Here is a 17,937-nt window from a genome sequence, read left to right on the forward strand (position 1 = left end):
CAGAAAAGTATTATGCAGTTCTGTTAGAAGTGGTGCAGATAAAGAATCTGCTTGAAATACTTCCAGAATGTAAATGTTTTGTAGGATCAGGAAGCAAACTCCTCCTTCCAGATTTCTTTTTTTTTTTTTTTTAAGGAAATATGGTTGTCATGCCAACAGTTAGAGAACAGTGGGCTGCAGCGACAGCTAGTGATGAAACCCATTTGTGTCTCGAGAGTTTTCCTGGGAGACTGTCAGTGAATTACAGGCTGCTCTGGGCAGCAGCACAATCTCACTAAATACTGCCTGTGATCACAGGGTTGGTTTCTCTCATTATTTTGTCCCTTGCTTCCAAACTCAGGTACCTGACCTCCCAGCAAGAAGAGAGCTTGACATACTTGGCCAGTGTACAGACATGCACACAAACCTTGAGGTACACTATCCCTGAGGTCCTGCTGGGATCTGCCGGGGCCAGAACTACACTTCCCAGGGTTATGTGTATCAGCAGACAATTCAGGGTCTAACTTAAAAGGAGCCAGCAGCACCTATTCCACAATCAGAGCTGTGGATGCTGAATGAGGCAAAACTTCTTGGAAAAGAACAGACCTAGAGAACTCCCCAAGACATAGAAGAGACAGCTCAGGACTCCACACTAAGGTTATGAAACCAACTTACTGACCAGAAATGCAAAATTTCATTCAGAAATCCCCATGAGAAGACAGCTATAAAGCTGCAACAGCAGCCACAGCAAGAGAAAAATGTGGGGGGTGCCCCTTGCTGCTGGTAAATAAATCTCCTCCTTTTGTAATACTGCAATAAAAATAGGCCCATTGTTACCTCTGGAAAATGGCATTACACAGAACATAGCTAAAAGGGTGCCTTATGAATTAAAGTATTGCTTTTGATTCAGAATTAGTCTTTTATTTTCAGTTCAACTGCTCTGAAGTAGTTCACTGTACTAAAGTTAACATGAAACAATTAATTCACAGTTTTCATATGTTATGCATGACACTATTACAGGTTACAGTGAGGAAGTCACAAGATATAAGTGGCTTATAAAGTAGACAGAGGTTTATCCTTATAAACTATCTAGCCCCTTTTTACATTTATATAGTTAAGTATTCCCTTGAATATGTTGTACACTGCTATTATGCCATATTCTAGAGACGTCATTCCAGAAAAATCAAACATATTCTCAAAGACATAAAAGTGATGCTGCTGAGAGCACAATGCGTGTGACAAAGAACTCTTGTTTCAAACACAGGAAAAATAAGGTAATAAATAAAACCTCAGAAAACTTTACTTACATTTCAATATCTACCGGATGTAGTTTTGTTCTGAATGTGCATAAGCAATGTTACATTATAAATTTAATTCCATTGGAGAGACTAAAAAGTATTAGTTCTTATTCTTCCATCTGTTTCATCACACCTTCAAGTGCACCTGAAAGCATCTTGCAATGCACCATGAAGCAGTCTGTTCTAAGGAAACTTAGATAATTTGAAAACATGCTTAATTACTCAATAGAGAGAAGGGACAATAATTTCTCTCAACAGAATAAGAAGCCATGGTGAAAAAGGGGTAATATATGTACCACCTTGCCTAGCAAGGTTTCTAGCTCAGCCTCACAAAACAGTCTCAGAAGCAAACAAACAAAACAAAAACTGTCAAGCATATGGGGACATGCTAAAAAGTTGTTTTCAGAGTAGGCTTTTATAGCTTTTTATCAGTGTTTTTAGTGTCTTCAGAAAGACAAAATAGAAGTCATGCCTACTTAACCTCATGAGAAGTTCACCAAGTTGACCAGAAGTTCACCCAAGGACAGGCTTAAATTTTGGAGTAGTTTTGGTGAAAAAAACTTGAAAATTATTCAACAAGGGCATACGCTAAATCCTCTTAGGAAAAAAAGATCAACTAATGAAACATGATTTTGAAAAGCTGGCAAGGAAGTAGAGCCACATAAAAGGATTAAGGTCTTACTCCGTATCAAAAATTTAGCACAAGACAATACCTTCCATGTTAGAAAATGAATTACTGGACTGTGAGGTATAAGTACCACAGAAGTTATGCAAAAGAACTCAACTCCTCCTTACTCAAATGATGCTGCATGTGGAATTCTGATATCCAGCTTTTGACCTTGTAGAAAGATGTCAATTCATATGTGGAACAATTATGGGAAGTCAGTGAAAACAATCCAGAGGTCTAGAAAAGAGGAACTAAGGGGAAAGACTGCATAAGCATGGTTGTTAACCTTTATAATTTACTCAACTGGGAGACAACTTTTCCATAACACAAAGAAATGTCAAAAAAAAGAGTGGCATCAGGCTTCTCTGCATAAGCAGAGTTACTAGGACAACATAATTAGCTTAAAATCCAACAGGAAAATTGAAATAAAATATAATAAAAAGCCAAACAGGTAAAAACAATCCACCCTGGACTTCTAAGTTCACTACTCAGAAACGCCTAGAAGAGGTCAGGTCCTTAACTTCGATTAAAAATGGCACAGGACTGGATGATTCTGCCTGTAGTATGACAGGCATCAGGTGATTTCTTCTATGCCTGCCATTTTTGACAATAAAGCACTCAAAACAAATATTACAGCCAAGGCAAGTCATAAAACATGAAAGCCAAACCTAACTTCTATGCTGCCACAGGCTGAGTGTTCCATCAGTAAGAAAAGTAGCTTAAAATGAACCTGAGTAGACATACACTATACTGCAACCGCTTCAACTGTAGGATAAGGTAAATCTTCAAGAATTCAAACAGCAGTTTATATTTCTAGATCTTTCTTCTCGAGTGATTGCTTGAAAATGTCAGTTATTAAACCTCTGGAATTTCACAGACTTGCTTAAATTTACAGCTGGTGATTAATTCAGGCTTTTTCTCCCCTAAGCAACAGGTCTGGTTTAGCTCATAGTACAGTATTGCACAATGCAGACTCCCAGATACCCCATTTTAAACTATGTATGTAAGATTTTTACCTGTCTTTAGCGAATTAGACACAAATCCTACATCGTGTATTCTTGTTGCTATTGTCTGTAATCACTCTACAACAAAACTTATTCTGTCAAACCATGTAAATTAGTTTTGCACTTATAATACTTTATTTGTAAGTTTTGGAAATCATACTATTATCAAATTTCTGAAAAGCCTTTCCACCAATCATTCCTCACCTCTTTACCACACTCTTGGTACCACAATGAAAAGACACATGCATTATTATTCATTGAATGTAGATTTCAAAGAACAGCAAGCGAAAAAATCCCAGATTTGGTGTTAGTTAAGAGTAGAATCTTTCCTTTCAGGTCTTATATTCTTAAATCATTTATCAAACATTTTGATCTCAGTGGTGCCAACAAATGCTCAAGACTTGGAAATTAAATAGCCTGAGAGAAAGAAAATTTAAGTGAAAATTTCTGAATTCTTAAAAGGATTAAATACAGGTATTTAAAAATATAATAAGGTTGTGCGGCACAGAAAGTTTTAATACACACTGACTAACAGTTTTCATGAATATTGAAGAATTTTTCACGTGTCTGAAAGATGACACTTAAAAAAGTACCTGAAGATGTGAGACCCATGGAAATAAGAACAGTTCCAATAGAATGCTATCATAGTCCTGACTCAGCACTTAGTAACACTGATTTAAGTTTCTGCAGTGCAATTAAAACTTATTTACGTCTTCAACACAGCAGCAGAAGCTGGATAATGAGGGTATTTTAGGTCTAGAATTGTGCACTCCCTGGTGCAGTCCCCAAAATGGAAAGAAAAACCCAGCACAAATGAGTAAATTTCAAGTGTAAAAAACAACCAACCAACAACCTACCCGCAGCCACTGCTTCTCTGTGAGAGCATCGCTGTAGTCCACATCCCTGCGCTGACGGGATCCCCTCCCAAATATTTTCTCTTCTTCTTCTTCACATGTAAGCCTTTCAACTTCAGCATCATCTTTAATAATCCAGGATGGTAACTCATCCTCCTCCATCAGGCGAGGTTTACGTTTAGGGTTCCTGGCATCCTCCCTGCGACGATCCATGTCCATGCGCTAGAATGGAAATTGCCAAAGGATCAAGAAAAGCTTTAAAGCCAATTATTAAGTGAACCATGTTAAAATGCCCACCTCTCTAATAACACTTGAAAGTCCTTCCCAGGCTATCTCCCTTTCATAATATTTCTAAATACTTCTTCCAGTCATATTCACTACTTCATGACCAGCTTTCACTGGAGGAACTAAGACAACACACAGCCAAATGACACAAAGCAGATCACAAGAACACTGCTGTCCCCACAAGGTTTTACTACTACGTAACTAAAAATACACTAGTTTTGTTACCCTGAATATCAGAAGAAAATTAGAAGTTGGTATAAGAAATAAAGAATCAAAGGAGAATTAATAAATTCAGAGAAAATTTACACAGAGCCAGTAAGCCAATATGCTTGAACCCCTAAATTTTTTTCTTACTGCTGTACCAGACAAAAAATGAAAACACAAAAATATCAGATAAGCTTAGGTTAAGTATTAAGAACATTAGAATGCTAAGATTTTCAGTTGAAATTTAAATAATCATTCATTTCAAGTGTGGTGAACGATAGTTCAGACATGGAGACAGCGGATACATTCCCATGATTTACTGCAGACTCATCAGCGATGTGTTTTATAACCCCCCTGGGGAAGCATCCACCTCTGTGGACTACTATGGCTGGCCTGGCTTCCTACAGTCCTGTGAATTGCATCTGCATTGTCCTAAGTACCCAAATCAGGTAATATTAATAGGCATTTCAAATAGGCCTTTTGAATAGTCATGCAGTACTTAACACTCAGTGATCAGCTGCTAAGCAGAGAAAACAAACAGATGGCCACAAACATTCCATTTTTGTATTTGAAAAAGAAAATTATGTAAATAGATGGGCATCAGAATTGTCTGTAGCATCATAAGAGGATACTGCTTTGGCCACTAAACCTTCATAAAAAAACTGTTCTCAATTATGTGCAAATGTCTCTCCATGTGTAGATGATGCTGCACTTAGCACATGATGCCAGCTAGACACACCTTTTCACAACCTTAGCCAAAACACAGACATGCATGAATTCAGAGGTATTATCTCTCCAGAGGGACAGCTCAAACCTGGCCAAATTTAAAAACTGCGGCTTAGTGACAGCACCAGTGAATATGCTGCATCTTCTCTTATCCTGGTACTTTTCAAACATGAGCATTTCTAAAATACTACCTCAGGAAGTGCATGTTACAACTTGTTTTCATCATCTTGCCTTGTGCACAATCTGATTTCTAAACAGAGTGAAAAGCAGAAAGCAAGATGTGTGTCACCAGTCTGCAGGTCCAACTACGTTCAAGAAGGAACTATAAATACATGGGCATTTTCCCTGCTCCCCATTACTTCAGACAACAATTAATGGGCTGTGCAGCCTGTCATTTTTTTATAGCAGACATCTGTATTTCACCTTTTAAAGAATTCATTATTTCATTTGAATTAATTTCAAAATGTGTCCCATTCAAGCTGAACGTGGCTTGGTGACATGACAACCAGAAAGCTACACCAAGAGACAGCTCAAACAGGATCAATTAAAGAGATTTCTGTCTTTCTATTATTTGGCAAAGAACTTGAGTGAAGTCAAGAGGCATATTTTAATGACACTAAGAACATGAAGTCAATGCTGAAACTTTGTATTTCTTCCTCAAAGACCTTAGTCTAACAGAAAGACTATTATAAAAGTATATTACAATAGCTGTTTTTGATACAAAAGCACTTGGGAAGGAAAATTAAAGACCATTTCAGTTAATCTGAGATATCAGAGATACAAACTGACGTTTTTTTCTGAGGATACTACTCAAAACCATATTTATATCTGGGAAACCTCTGGTTCTATCTTTCCATATCTTTCCAAAACCTGTGTTTCAAAGAGACATCTACATTATTTTTATAAAACTAAAATAATAGAATAACTATAATGTTTGCTGTTCTCAATAAGGCCTAAATGCTAAAAATAATATGCTACCAATATTTAAACCTAAGCAAAGAACTTGAATGTTGGCACACTCAAGGCCTAAAATTTCCAGTTTATAAAAAAAGAGAGAGCACTGCTGTCCTGTGAATCGTGAATAGTTATCTTAAACTTTCCAAATTATAACTAGAAGAGTCCTTGAAAAAAAAATTGAAGCCACTCAGCGTAAAACCTTCTAAATTGTAACTAAGAGAGTCCTTGAAAAAACATTCAAGCCACTCAGTGTAAAACCAGTAATTTATACACCCAGTTCTACTAGATTGCCATTTTCGCTTCAAGGAGATTAAGTGTATTAACACAACTGGAGTTTTGGTAACCATTTGACCTTCCACTTGAAAGGCATTTTTTACAACAAAAATCATGATTTTTTAAATGTTTTATTTACTTTATTTAAGCTTTTATAAAACTAAAAGGAACAATTTATTTTCCAGAAAAGTAATTATTGAAGGATTCTTATGAAATGACAGGAGTTGTACAGATCACAAAAACCCACAGACTTTTTTCTGAGTATTTTCTAAATTTTTTTATGATGTGAAGCCTCTAAAAGCCACAGGAGCAAAGTCCACTCGTTCCTTCTTTCTGAACAGTATATTTAGCTCTATAGCTACATTTCAGGTCCTCTGTCAAATAACTCAGTGAAGTGACTACAGAAGAGATGCTCATGGAAACGATCTTTCTTGTAGATTGTTTTGGAAATGCCCATTCTCCAATTAGTAAAATACATGCTTTTACATACCTAGGACTAATTAAATTAATAAATCCAAACATATTTTTGTTGGATATTGCAGTATCCTGAATTTTGACTACATATGCACAACTTTAAAAGGGAATGGGGTGGCATAGGTATCACTACAGTAAGGAGAATACAGACTACCTTTAGCTCTTTATTTGACTATGCAGGATTTGAAATATTGATAGAAAGACAAATAGCTCTGACTGGCAAATTTGCTTTTCAGATGTTTTCTTTTATAAAGAAACAGTTTACAAAAATTAAAACCAATTTTTGTATTAACAATTTAAATTATTTTTTAGCCATTAATAGTTAACTACAATCCTTCTGTCTTACAACCCTGAAACCCCTGGCTTTCAAAGTATGTAGTTTTGCCACTTAAAATTTTTACCACAAACTCCCTACTTACCCTAAAAATGTCCATGTAAATTTATATGAAAAACATAAATTCATCCCCCATAGCTTCATAAATTACTTGGATGCAGGACTTGAAGGGATACTAAGCAAGTTCACAGACAATAAAAAACTGTGAGGAGCTGGTGACTCCCTCAATATCAGGGAGGGACTGCGGAGAGACCTCGACAAATGAGAGGACGGGGAAATGACCAACCATATGAAGTTCAAAAAGGACAAGAGTCAGATTCTGATTCTGGGGATGGGGCAGCCCTGGATGTGCAGACAGACTGGGGAATGCGATGCTGGAAAGCAGGGCCACAGAAAGGGACCTGGGGGTCCTGATTGATGGCAAGTTGAACATGAGCCAGCAGTGCCCTGGCAGCCAGGAGGGCCACCCGTGTCCTGGGGACATCAGGGACAGCATCAGCTGGGCAAGGGAGGGGATTGTCCTGCTCTGCTCTGCGGCAGCCTCACCTCCAGTGCTGGGGGCAGCTCTGGGTGCCACAATGAAAGAGAGATATAAAACTACTGGGGAGTGTGCAAAGGAAGCCACAAAGATGGTGAAGGCCTTGAGGGAACCTTATGAGGAGCAGCTGAGGTCACTTGGTCTGGAGGACACTGAGGGAAGACCTCGCTGCAGTTACAGTTTCCTTGTGAGGGGCAGAGCAGAGATAGGCACTGATCTCTGCTCTGTGGTGACAGTGACAGGACCCAAGGGAATGGCCTGAAGCTGTGTAAGGGGAGGTTTAGGTTTGGTATCAGGAAAAGGTTCTTCACACCAGTCACTGAGGACTTGAACAGGCTCCCCAGAGAAACTGTAACAGCACCAGACCGACAGAGCTCAAGAAGTGTTTGGACACTGCTCTCAGTCACATGGTGCAGTTCTTGGAGTGTCCTGTGCAGGGACAGCAGTTGGAATCGACCCTTGTGAGTCACTTCCAACTCAGCATATTCTGTGATTCTGTGAAAACTGTCTTTACTCTAGGCTCATCAACTGTTTTACATTAATCAGGCTTCAAATTTAATACCAAAAGCTGAAGCAAACAGACAATTTTATCAGCCACTTTCAATTATGGATTAGTTCTTTCCTTCTGCATCTGAAGGAGAAATCAGAAGCTCTTTTATACCAGCAAATCCACTTTCACAGAACACAGGGCATTTTCAGTCAATAATTCAGATGAATTATTTGAGTTTTGGATCAAATGGCCACCTCTTGGGTTGTGTCACATAAATCTCCTTACACTCAAATCACTGATGGAAAGTGTAAAAAGACAGATGTTTGTAAGCACACCTTTCCTGCGCAACCTGGCTTTAGTGATTTCAGTTCTGATGAACACTTAATGAATCTTAGCACGAAATCACTAAACTGGCAAGTCAGCAATGACAAAAGAATAGTCATATGGGGGAATAAGGCCTTTTCCAACAGTGTACGTGAACAATTGTAACTTAGGTAAGAAGGGCCCCTGCACGCTTGTGTAACAGCAAAGTTTTGTAGATGAACTCGTAAACAGAAGACAATGAGGGACTTAAAACCTGTACTGGGTACACAGGTTTTGCATTGGTCCTATCAGCAGTTGTTTCTGTGGATACCACCAGATACACTTCCATTTATGCACACAGGAGTGTCTGTCGTTTTCCACCTTGCAGAAGAAAGCAGTCTCTGTAGAATTAGGGGCCATGGTGCTTTACCATTAAGTACTTAAGCATTGCCCTGTACTGGTGTCAGTGAAGCCCAGAGGTCCTCTAGCCATCCTCAGACTGTACAAACACTAAAAGGCAAGAGCCACGCCTACAAAGGCATTAGAGTAATTATTCCATCAACGCTGCAGTAGCAGAAACAAAAAGGAAACTAGTAATAGAAAGAAGCGTCTCACATTCAAATCACTAGCTCTATTTTGGTAACTGTTCCAACAGTTTTAGCAGCAGAGATGAAGCTAACTGGATTCTTGAAAAAACCATCAACAACGCCCCAGTTTAACTCACCAGAAAACAGCATTGTTAGTCTAGTAATTAATTACCTTGTTAAGTTCCTGTAGTTGTCCTTGCCAATATCGAAGTCCAAAAGTAAGAAGAAATGTTGAATAGTGAAAGTATGCTGTAGAATTAGCAAGCTGAACTGTGACTGACATTTTTGCACTATAAACCTCTCAGGCTGTATCAAACTTTTCCTCCAGACTGTCACTGTTTCCCTGACAGCAAGCATCTCTGAAGTCCTTCTGTCATTTGAGGAACTCTGTATATAAGCAGACTACACATCTTTCCTCAGATGAACAGTGCAAGTAAATAAAACCTATTCCTCCAGTAAAGTTTTGACAAATTTGAGTGACAAAAAGGTTCAGGCCTTTATTAAAAACACTAGAGAAGATAATTTTTTATGATTACACCATCCTTACCATAAAGAGATCAAATTCCTCCTCCCGTCGAGCAATCATCTGATTCAGTGTCTCATCATCCGGAACTTCATCTTCCTCCTGGTTAGAAAGATGGATAAAATTATTAAGAAGTACTCACATGCAGCTTGAACTAACAGCCTCCATCAGTTCAGAGCTCCACTGGCCCTCTTTCACTGACATGTGTGAAGCACTTAAACTGAAACTGAACCTTGTAAAGTGTTAAGCTATTCAGAAGTAACAAAGCAACATGGTGAAAATGACAAATGAGACTTATTACTGCCTTCAAAATCTAAGAATGAGGAAATGAGCAAATACAAACCCAGGAAATTTTGGGTTGTGGTTTTCCTGGGTCAGAAGCACAGTTAAGTGCTTTGGTTAAAATTGATGTATTTCCTACTGTTCTGCTATTCTACAATACTCCTTCAGAAATACCATTCTAGATTTTGAGGTCTTTCCCATCAAAGCAAGGAGACTGAAAAACTCCTGACTAAACGAAAAGAACAAACATGCTTTTATCCTGGAAAATAAGACTGCTGAATCACTTTCTCTCGACCATTTTCTGCTTAAAAATTGAGATGTAAACACTTTACTGCAGATGAAATGAATTATTTCATAAAAACAGAAACAGACACTACAAAAACAATTTAGAACTGCAGCGTTCAATTGAAAATGTTAAAGCTGAAACTGTTACGACACCCACTTTAAAACAAAGCCCAAAATATTCAGTCTTCCTCCCTGAATTATTCTAAAACCACAGACAACCGGTCACTCTACACAGAGCTTTTTGAACCTATGTTACACTACGCTACAGACCAATATATCTTCCTAAAAACTCATGTTTTGAACCCAGTTTAACAGGAGTACAGAATGCTGCAATTAGCATCCAAAAGGCTAATATGCTGTAGCTTTTTTTTTCAGAAATAAGAAGTCATTTATGTATCTACACGCCTTCCCTCCAGTGTCTGGATTTCTACACCTCAGAAAAAAAACCCAAAACAATTCTCATTAATGCAATTCAAAAGGAACACCTTTGTACCTTAATGAACATATAATTTAAATTTTAACATGAACCAGGCAACTGGAAAAATGATAAAGAGCGCTGGTTCTTCTCACTTCTAGTCACTGCTCCTTCACTGTTCACAAAAAGGAAGTCACACAGGTAACACATACAGAGAAAAAAAGGTTCTTTTAGAAATGTCACCATCACAAAAGGTCCACATACTTCCTTATTATATCAGAGTAACCTTTGACCTGAAAAAAATTAGTGATCTCACAGTAGAAGCTGTAACAAACAGTGTCTGCATTATCAGCAGTTAGGCTGAATAATCCTGTTGCCAAACAGGTAGGCTTGGCAGAAGAAAAAAATATAAATAAACTCAAGTGCCAACAAAAAAATTACAGTATGAACAACTAACTTCTAAGCACTTGACATACATTGCTATTATTCTAATAAATCTTTCTAAATACACAGAAATTACCTCTCTGCTTTATCTAGTACTGCTAAAAGGAAAAACATATCAAAACAAAAAGAAAGAAGAAATAAAAGTAAGGGCAGCCTTGGTGCTGAACTTTAAAAAAAAACCTACTAAAAAAGGATGAACAGAACATATCACTCTAACTACAAATGTGAAAAGTTTAAAGCATGCTTAGCATGGGAATATTTAACTAGATGATCAGTAAACAGTATCTTTGTTAGATATACCAGTCCACATTTGCAAGTCAAAGTTGTGTCAATATTGTTGAGAATTTAACTTTTAATTGACAGATTTACTTTCTTTCCCATCAATCTCCTTCTTGATACTCAGTGTTGCTGCAATGAAGGAGGAATGGCTGACCAGTGCAGGATGGTGCAAATTCAATTCCCCTTACTCCTCAAGAGGTTGAATGTTTGGGCAGGGTTTTGCTCAGTCTCTGTTCATAAAGAAGTATTACTTGAAAGCTTCAGCTAGGAGTCAGACTGCAATATCAATACTTTAATGACTGATGCTAGGCTAAGCCAAATAAACCCTTTTTAAAACTGCTTGCTTCAGGATGGCAGACTAATTATATCTGAACAACACACAAGAAACAAATTGCCCTGAAGTCATCTACAAAATATGGCATGTCACATAGGCCTGAGCTACAGCCCTGACTTCTGAAACCCTGTCAGATAAATGTTTCAGAAACAAAAGTAATCCTAATTTTTTAAAAAAATCACAGGATAACTGAAAATGACTGCTGGTTTCAAGTTAATCCATATACTCACACAGAAAGTATGGTCACTTTAGAACTACAGGTTTATTTAATCAAAAATGGTGAGTATGTATATCACCAAATTTCTTCATTAACACCACAAATAAAACACAATTACTGATAAAAAAGTTTGCCACTCTTCTTTAATTTCTATGAAAAATACTAAAACCATACAGAATTTCATCTTAATCACGCTTTTCTAAACGCACAATGCAGAGTTTACACAAAAGGATTAATGACTGAAGAAGTAAACACCTTGATCTTTGAAACTACTCCATATAATGAAGGATGCCAGTGAAACACAGGCTGTAGAATTTTATATCAGTGTGCACCTTATTCAGACACACAAGCCCCACTCAGAGGCAAGACTGGTCTCAAAAGCTCTGTCTTTAGCCACTACAGGGTACTTTCAAGGTGGGAAAAAGTCAGTGCTGATCAAAAATTTCTCTGTGTGTATCATCAGCATAACTGACACATTTATTTAGTTTCTCCCAAGCATGACTTTTGTTCAAAAACTGAATTTTGTTCAAATTAACAGAAGAGTCTGCAGTGACAGGTGAAAGAACAAGTTCACCATTCCACACTTACAGTTCAACAGAAGAACACAGTGAAAAGAGAGCGACACTCAAGTCACTCTATAACCTCACTTTCCCACTATTAAAAGAAAAGACTTGGCAGATCTTTTTAAACAGCTAATTCTTTCTCAGAGAGAAAGTGATGATGAGAAATTCAGGCTGGACACAGCACCAGAAAGAAACAGTTACTTACTTTCTGTTTTCCTAAGCACAAGGCACATCAAAGTGGATCTTAACTCTTAAATAGGTTCCAAAGGAAGCACAATAAAGCAGGGTCCTTCAAAACTGAACCAAGGTTATACTAGCTACATGCTCAGCATGTCTGAAAATCATATTGCTTAGCTGAACATATATATGGACTTAGGAAATGCTTTATAATCTGTTCTGGAAAAAATCTTTGTTTGAATGCAATCATTTGCCAAAATTATAAAGGCTAGAATGGGTTTTAAGTTCCAATGGTTAATTCTACACTAAGATTTAACCATAACCATTACATCATAACCATAATAGGCTACAACCTATTACTGTGACCATAAAAAAAGATAAAAATTAAGTTATTTCTCTGAATGGATGGTAAGGAATTAAAATGAACTTTTTAATTTCAAGAGTTATGAAAATCTTTGTAAATGAAGAATAAAAAAAGAGTCAGTACTTCCTGAGTAATTATTTCTAACTACCTTACCTCATTTTCTTCTTCATGCTCCAATATAGCTTGCAGGAAGGCTCTCCTTTCATGGCTTGAAGATTTCTGATCAAACATTCCTGCCTGAATAACTTTTTGATCTACATTCAGTTTATACTTTGCTGCAGCAAGTATCTTCTCCTCCACACTGTTCACAGTGCACAGTCTCAGGACTCTCACTTCATTCTGCTGACCAATTCGGTGGGCTCTATCCTGGGCCTGCAAATCCTATTGGGCAAAGAACACAGAGAGCAATTAAACTGACAGAATGAACATAGATAATTAAAACTCGTCTTAGAAGTCTCACTTCCCTTATTTTTACAAGTGGCCATTGAGTATTATGTGATTTGCGAACATGTGCATAACAGCTGAAAACATGTGCATAACTATGTACTTCCAGGGATACAGAACCTACTTTCTTAAAAACAAGAAAAAAAAGGTGGCAAACGCATAATTCAGCTACCTCTTCTGGCTTTTTTAAAAAAAGCCAAAGTGTTGTGTTATCCTCTTCTTCTGGTAATCTATACTAACTACTAACCACCGGAGAGTAAGTTCAGTGTGTCAGGCCAAGACTATTGCACTCACATGGTCACATAATTTAGTGAGACAGGTAGCATTCAGCATAGCCTTTACTAAAGTAAAGTATAATGAAGTATACTGCTAACACTAATTATTTAGCCTTTACTAAAGTAAAGTATACTAAAGTAAACTACTAAAGTAGTACTAAAGTATACTAGTAGTATACTAAGGTATTGCAAACTACCAAAGGCTAGGGAGCTGGTTATTATATCCTAAGGGTTAAAGAACAAGTATAGTCATACAAATGAAGCAGCTTTATAACACTCCTAGCACTGATATACCCGAAGATAAAATATATATTCAGGCACAGAATTACCTCACTGATCCAAACCAAAACATTTCCTGACTGTGGCAGTTTGCCTCACTAATTCCTCTCAAACCAGTATTTTATCTCTTACTTGGATTTTTTCCTTTCATCCCAGGTCATAACATCTATTTAAAGAAGCAACCCAAAAAAACATCAGGGATTCTTTACACATTTCATTAAGATATGAAAATAAAAATAACCTGATGAGGATTCCAGTCACTATCAAAGATTATAACGGTGTCAGCAGCCTGGAGATTTAAGCCTAGCCCTCCAGCCCTTGTACTCAGCAAGAAGATAAAGTACTGTGACCCAGGTTCATTGAACTTCTTCAACAGAGCAGCTCGATCCTCTGATTTTGTTGTGCCTGAAAAGAAAATTTAAAATATCATATAATAAAGATGTGAACTGAAGTAATATAAATACAATGTCTGTTGCCAAAAGTAGATGTGAAAGGGTTATTTTAGTGTGCTGCTTTTTGACATCTCTGCCACATTTTCCATAACACTGGCCATGAATGTTTAGGTCAACTGCCTATCACACCGATGACATGGACTTCTCTTTAAATGCATTTGTTTTGACATGTCTGAAGTAGATCTTAAAATGTTGGCTAACACTGTTAAATCTTTTTATAATTCGCATAAATTTCAATTGAAGCTACTACATACAAACAGAAGAGAGCTGTAGTTTTGATTAATGCCTTCTGGCTACGGCAGCATTAAATATTTTTAAAAGCTACTTATATAGAGATTTATCAAAATGTCACTATTTGCCTTCGGAGTCATGGTTAATACCAAAAGACTGCACGTTCTTAAAATTACCCATCTTGAGGGTGATGTATGTATAGAAAATGAAGTTATTAATATTTTTTTTATTACTATGGTGGGTTGTTCCCCAGCTGGCTTCCAGATTCACTCCCCTGCCTCCCCAAATTCAGCAGAAAATGGGGAGGAAGTAAGACAGAAAAGCTCCTGTGCTGAGATAAGGCAGCTTAATGAAAGTGAAAGGTGTGTATGCAACGACAAGGAGAGGAATATATTTACTACTTCCCAGCAACAATCAGATGTCCAGCTGCTTCCTAGGCAGCAGGGCCCCAGCACCTGTAATGACTAATTGGGAATACAAATGCCATAGCAAGCCATGTCCCACCATCCTCCTCTTTTCCCTCTGGTTTTATTGCTGCTCACAACCCTTTGGTGAACCTGGGTCAGCTGTCTCTTCTGGGTCCCAGACCAATGCAGCCTACTTGCCCCGGGGGTGAGGGGTGTTTGGAGAGAAAGCCTTGACACTGCAAGTGCTGCTCAGCAATAGCAAAACACTGGGGTGATGTCACTGGTGGTTTTACAAACCATAAATGCAAAGCACAGCATTACATGGGTCACCAGGAGGAAAATTAACTCTATCCCTCCCGTAGCCACCACAGTCACAGAGCCAAACTGCTGACCCACTGCTGACATAGTGAACCCCACAATATGCTCATGAATTGGGTAGTGAACACTCCACATAAGAACGCCGCTAGACAGAACCTGGACAGATTGCATTCCAGTATGGAAGATACCTGTCGTTACAAAACTGGAAAAGAAGAAAAAAGGGTTTATCTAATTTAATGAATTACCTGAAAAAGACAATGAGGTGTATTTACCATACTGTGTCTTTCCATAAACATTCTGGCATGAAAAAGAATTAATTTAAAAATACATGATGCAAAGTAATCTAAAACATTTAAAATGCAATGTAATTTATCCTTCGTTAATACAAGTATTAAAACATATGGAGGCTAGATGTGTGAAGAGGGCTTTGTTAGCATGCTAGTATGCTCTTCAGATGGTTTTAGCACTCTATGGCACAGTGATGTAGCTCATTTGTGTGTCCATTTCACAACCCCATTTTACATTCAAGGATAATATTGGTTCAAATTCATGTTCATAAATATTTGTGAAAGATGAGAATATTTCTTGGTACTACCTTTTCTTCTGAATAAAGAATGAAGCTAAGAGTCAATTCAAAACTTTGTTAAAAAATATTCAGAAGAAACTTCAAGGCTCACTTATACTGTTCTCTGTATTTATCTTAAATCATTGCTTCTCTACTAAAAAAGCATTCTGATAAATGCTGCTGGTCCTATGTTATACTATAATGAGATAAAACATTAAGTAAAAACAATCACTATTTAAGAGGCTCAGTATGAGGCAGAGATCATCAACATGGAAGACGACCATAAAGGAAACTTCTCAAACAGGTTTAAAACTCAGGTGGGATATGCTATTTTTAGTTTTTGTTCCATAAAATTGTGGGAATCAATTAGAGAATCAAACAGATTGGAAAAGACCTCTGAGATGGAGTCCAACCCTTGATCGAACACCACCTTGTCAGCTCGACCACGGCACTAATTGCTACATCCAATCTTTCCTTAAACACCTCCATGGACAGTGACTTCTCCATGTTCCTGGGCAGGCCATTCCAATGCCCAATTACCCTTCCTGTGAAGAAATGCCTCCTGATGTCCAACCTGAACCTCCCCTGCAGCTTAGGACAAGCTCTTGCCCTGTCACTGGCTGCCTGAGAAAAGAGCCCAAACCTCCTTACAGGGAGTTGTAGAGAGGGATCAGGTCACCCCTGACCCTCCTCTTCTCCAGGCTGAACATCCTCAGCTCCCTCTGCTGCGCCTTACAGGACTTGTGGTCAAGACCCTTCACCAGCACTGTTGCCCTCTTCTGGACATGCTCCAGCACCTCAATGCCCTCCTTGGAGTGTTCAGAGATACTGAACAGAATAAAAGATATTAGTATCTAAAATGTTTCTAAACCATCTTTTCGTTTGAAGTAATAAAACATATCTACACATGAATAAATTGAGGCTTTGATTTCCCTGCAGAATTTGGGCATCACACTGAAATTCAGCTATCCTGTGAAGGGTAGCAGTTGAATTTTAAACAGAAAAAAATGAATTTATTTCATTTGAATACAGGCCTAAAACTGGCCGTATCATTTCTTCTCATGGGAATATTTTCAGGCAATTTAGATAGTGATGACTGATTGGGACCCTGGATTTTAAACCCTGTGTGGAAAAGAGATGAGCTTCTAAGCAGCAAATTTATATATAATCTGCATTCCTGCAATAGACCTGAGTGTTTACCAAAATAATCCATTGACCAAACGGTCCACAGGTTAAACAGATAAAAGAAAATACTGAAAGAGCCAGAGAAAATTACTTCTACCAACAGAAGCAAAAGTATGTTCTTCTCTGTACCTTGTCAGTAAGAATACAGGAAATTCTAATAAAATGCCACTGAAGGATCTACTAATAATTTCATGGTAAATACACTTGCAGGACTATGAAACAGTATTTTGAACCTGTTTTCACTTTTGTATAGTCACAACACGTGACTGTTACAGAAACACCTATAGGAGAACCCAGGGCTCCCATTGCCCAGACGACCTCCTATATTAGTATTTATCCCTTTTTTCCCATTTAGCTTACCATCGAGACGCAGGTAAAGGAAATTTCTAAAGGCAAAGTAGTCCTCCATAATGGTCATGAGTGATGTCATTTGACAGAAAAGGAGCACACGATGGTTGGTAGCCCGTAACTTTGGTAGAATACGATCGAGTAGCTCAAACTTCCCTGAGGCCCGATAAAGTTCAGCTCTGTTGGAGAGAAGCAGCACATTAAATGCCAGAATAAGCTCAATAATTTAAAAGTCTGTAGTCACTATTGTGTCAGAGTACAGCAAAAAGACTGATTTATTTAATCTAAACATGACTAACAGTACCTTTCTTTCTTTAAAATAGCAAGTTGATTAAAATAAATGCAAGTGAAGTCCTGTTTTCCTGATTTTTCTCCAATTACAAAAACTGTGCCAACTTTCAATCACTCAGTTCTTTTTCATTATTTATTAAAACAGATGTTATTTCTCAGCTAGGTAAGCATTCTATAAGCTAAGACATTCATCTGCTGTTTTGTTCTCAACTGGCATTAAAAACAACTTTGAAACTGCAGTTTCAAATTGTATTAATCAGGCATTTATCAGAAACAACTCCCTTTC

The 17,937-nt window shown here is 37.7% G+C and overlaps 1 protein-coding gene across 2 annotated transcripts in view; it reads right to left on the reverse strand.

Moving 5' to 3' along the window:
• SMARCA2 (SWI/SNF related, matrix associated, actin dependent regulator of chromatin, subfamily a, member 2) overlaps positions 1–17,937 on the reverse strand; it is a 119,696-nt gene that overhangs the window by 34,441 nt on the left and 67,318 nt on the right. For both annotated transcript variants that reach the window (XM_066180705.1, XM_066180706.1), the window contains exons 24-28: positions 17,373–17,539; positions 14,096–14,259; positions 13,010–13,237; positions 9,521–9,598; positions 3,806–4,024 (exon numbers count right to left, since the gene is read on the reverse strand). In XM_066180705.1, coding sequence (XP_066036802.1) covers positions 3,806–4,024; positions 9,521–9,598; positions 13,010–13,237; positions 14,096–14,259; positions 17,373–17,539 — 856 coding nt within the window. The remainder of the gene's footprint in view (positions 1–3,805; positions 4,025–9,520; positions 9,599–13,009; positions 13,238–14,095; positions 14,260–17,372; positions 17,540–17,937) is intronic.

The sequence above is a fragment of the Chamaea fasciata genome, unplaced genomic scaffold, assembly GCF_029207755.1.
Source record: "Chamaea fasciata isolate MVZ Bird 193981 ecotype frontalis unplaced genomic scaffold, bChaFas1.0.hap1 SCAF_4, whole genome shotgun sequence".
Lineage (NCBI taxonomy): Eukaryota > Metazoa > Chordata > Aves > Passeriformes > Sylviidae > Chamaea > Chamaea fasciata.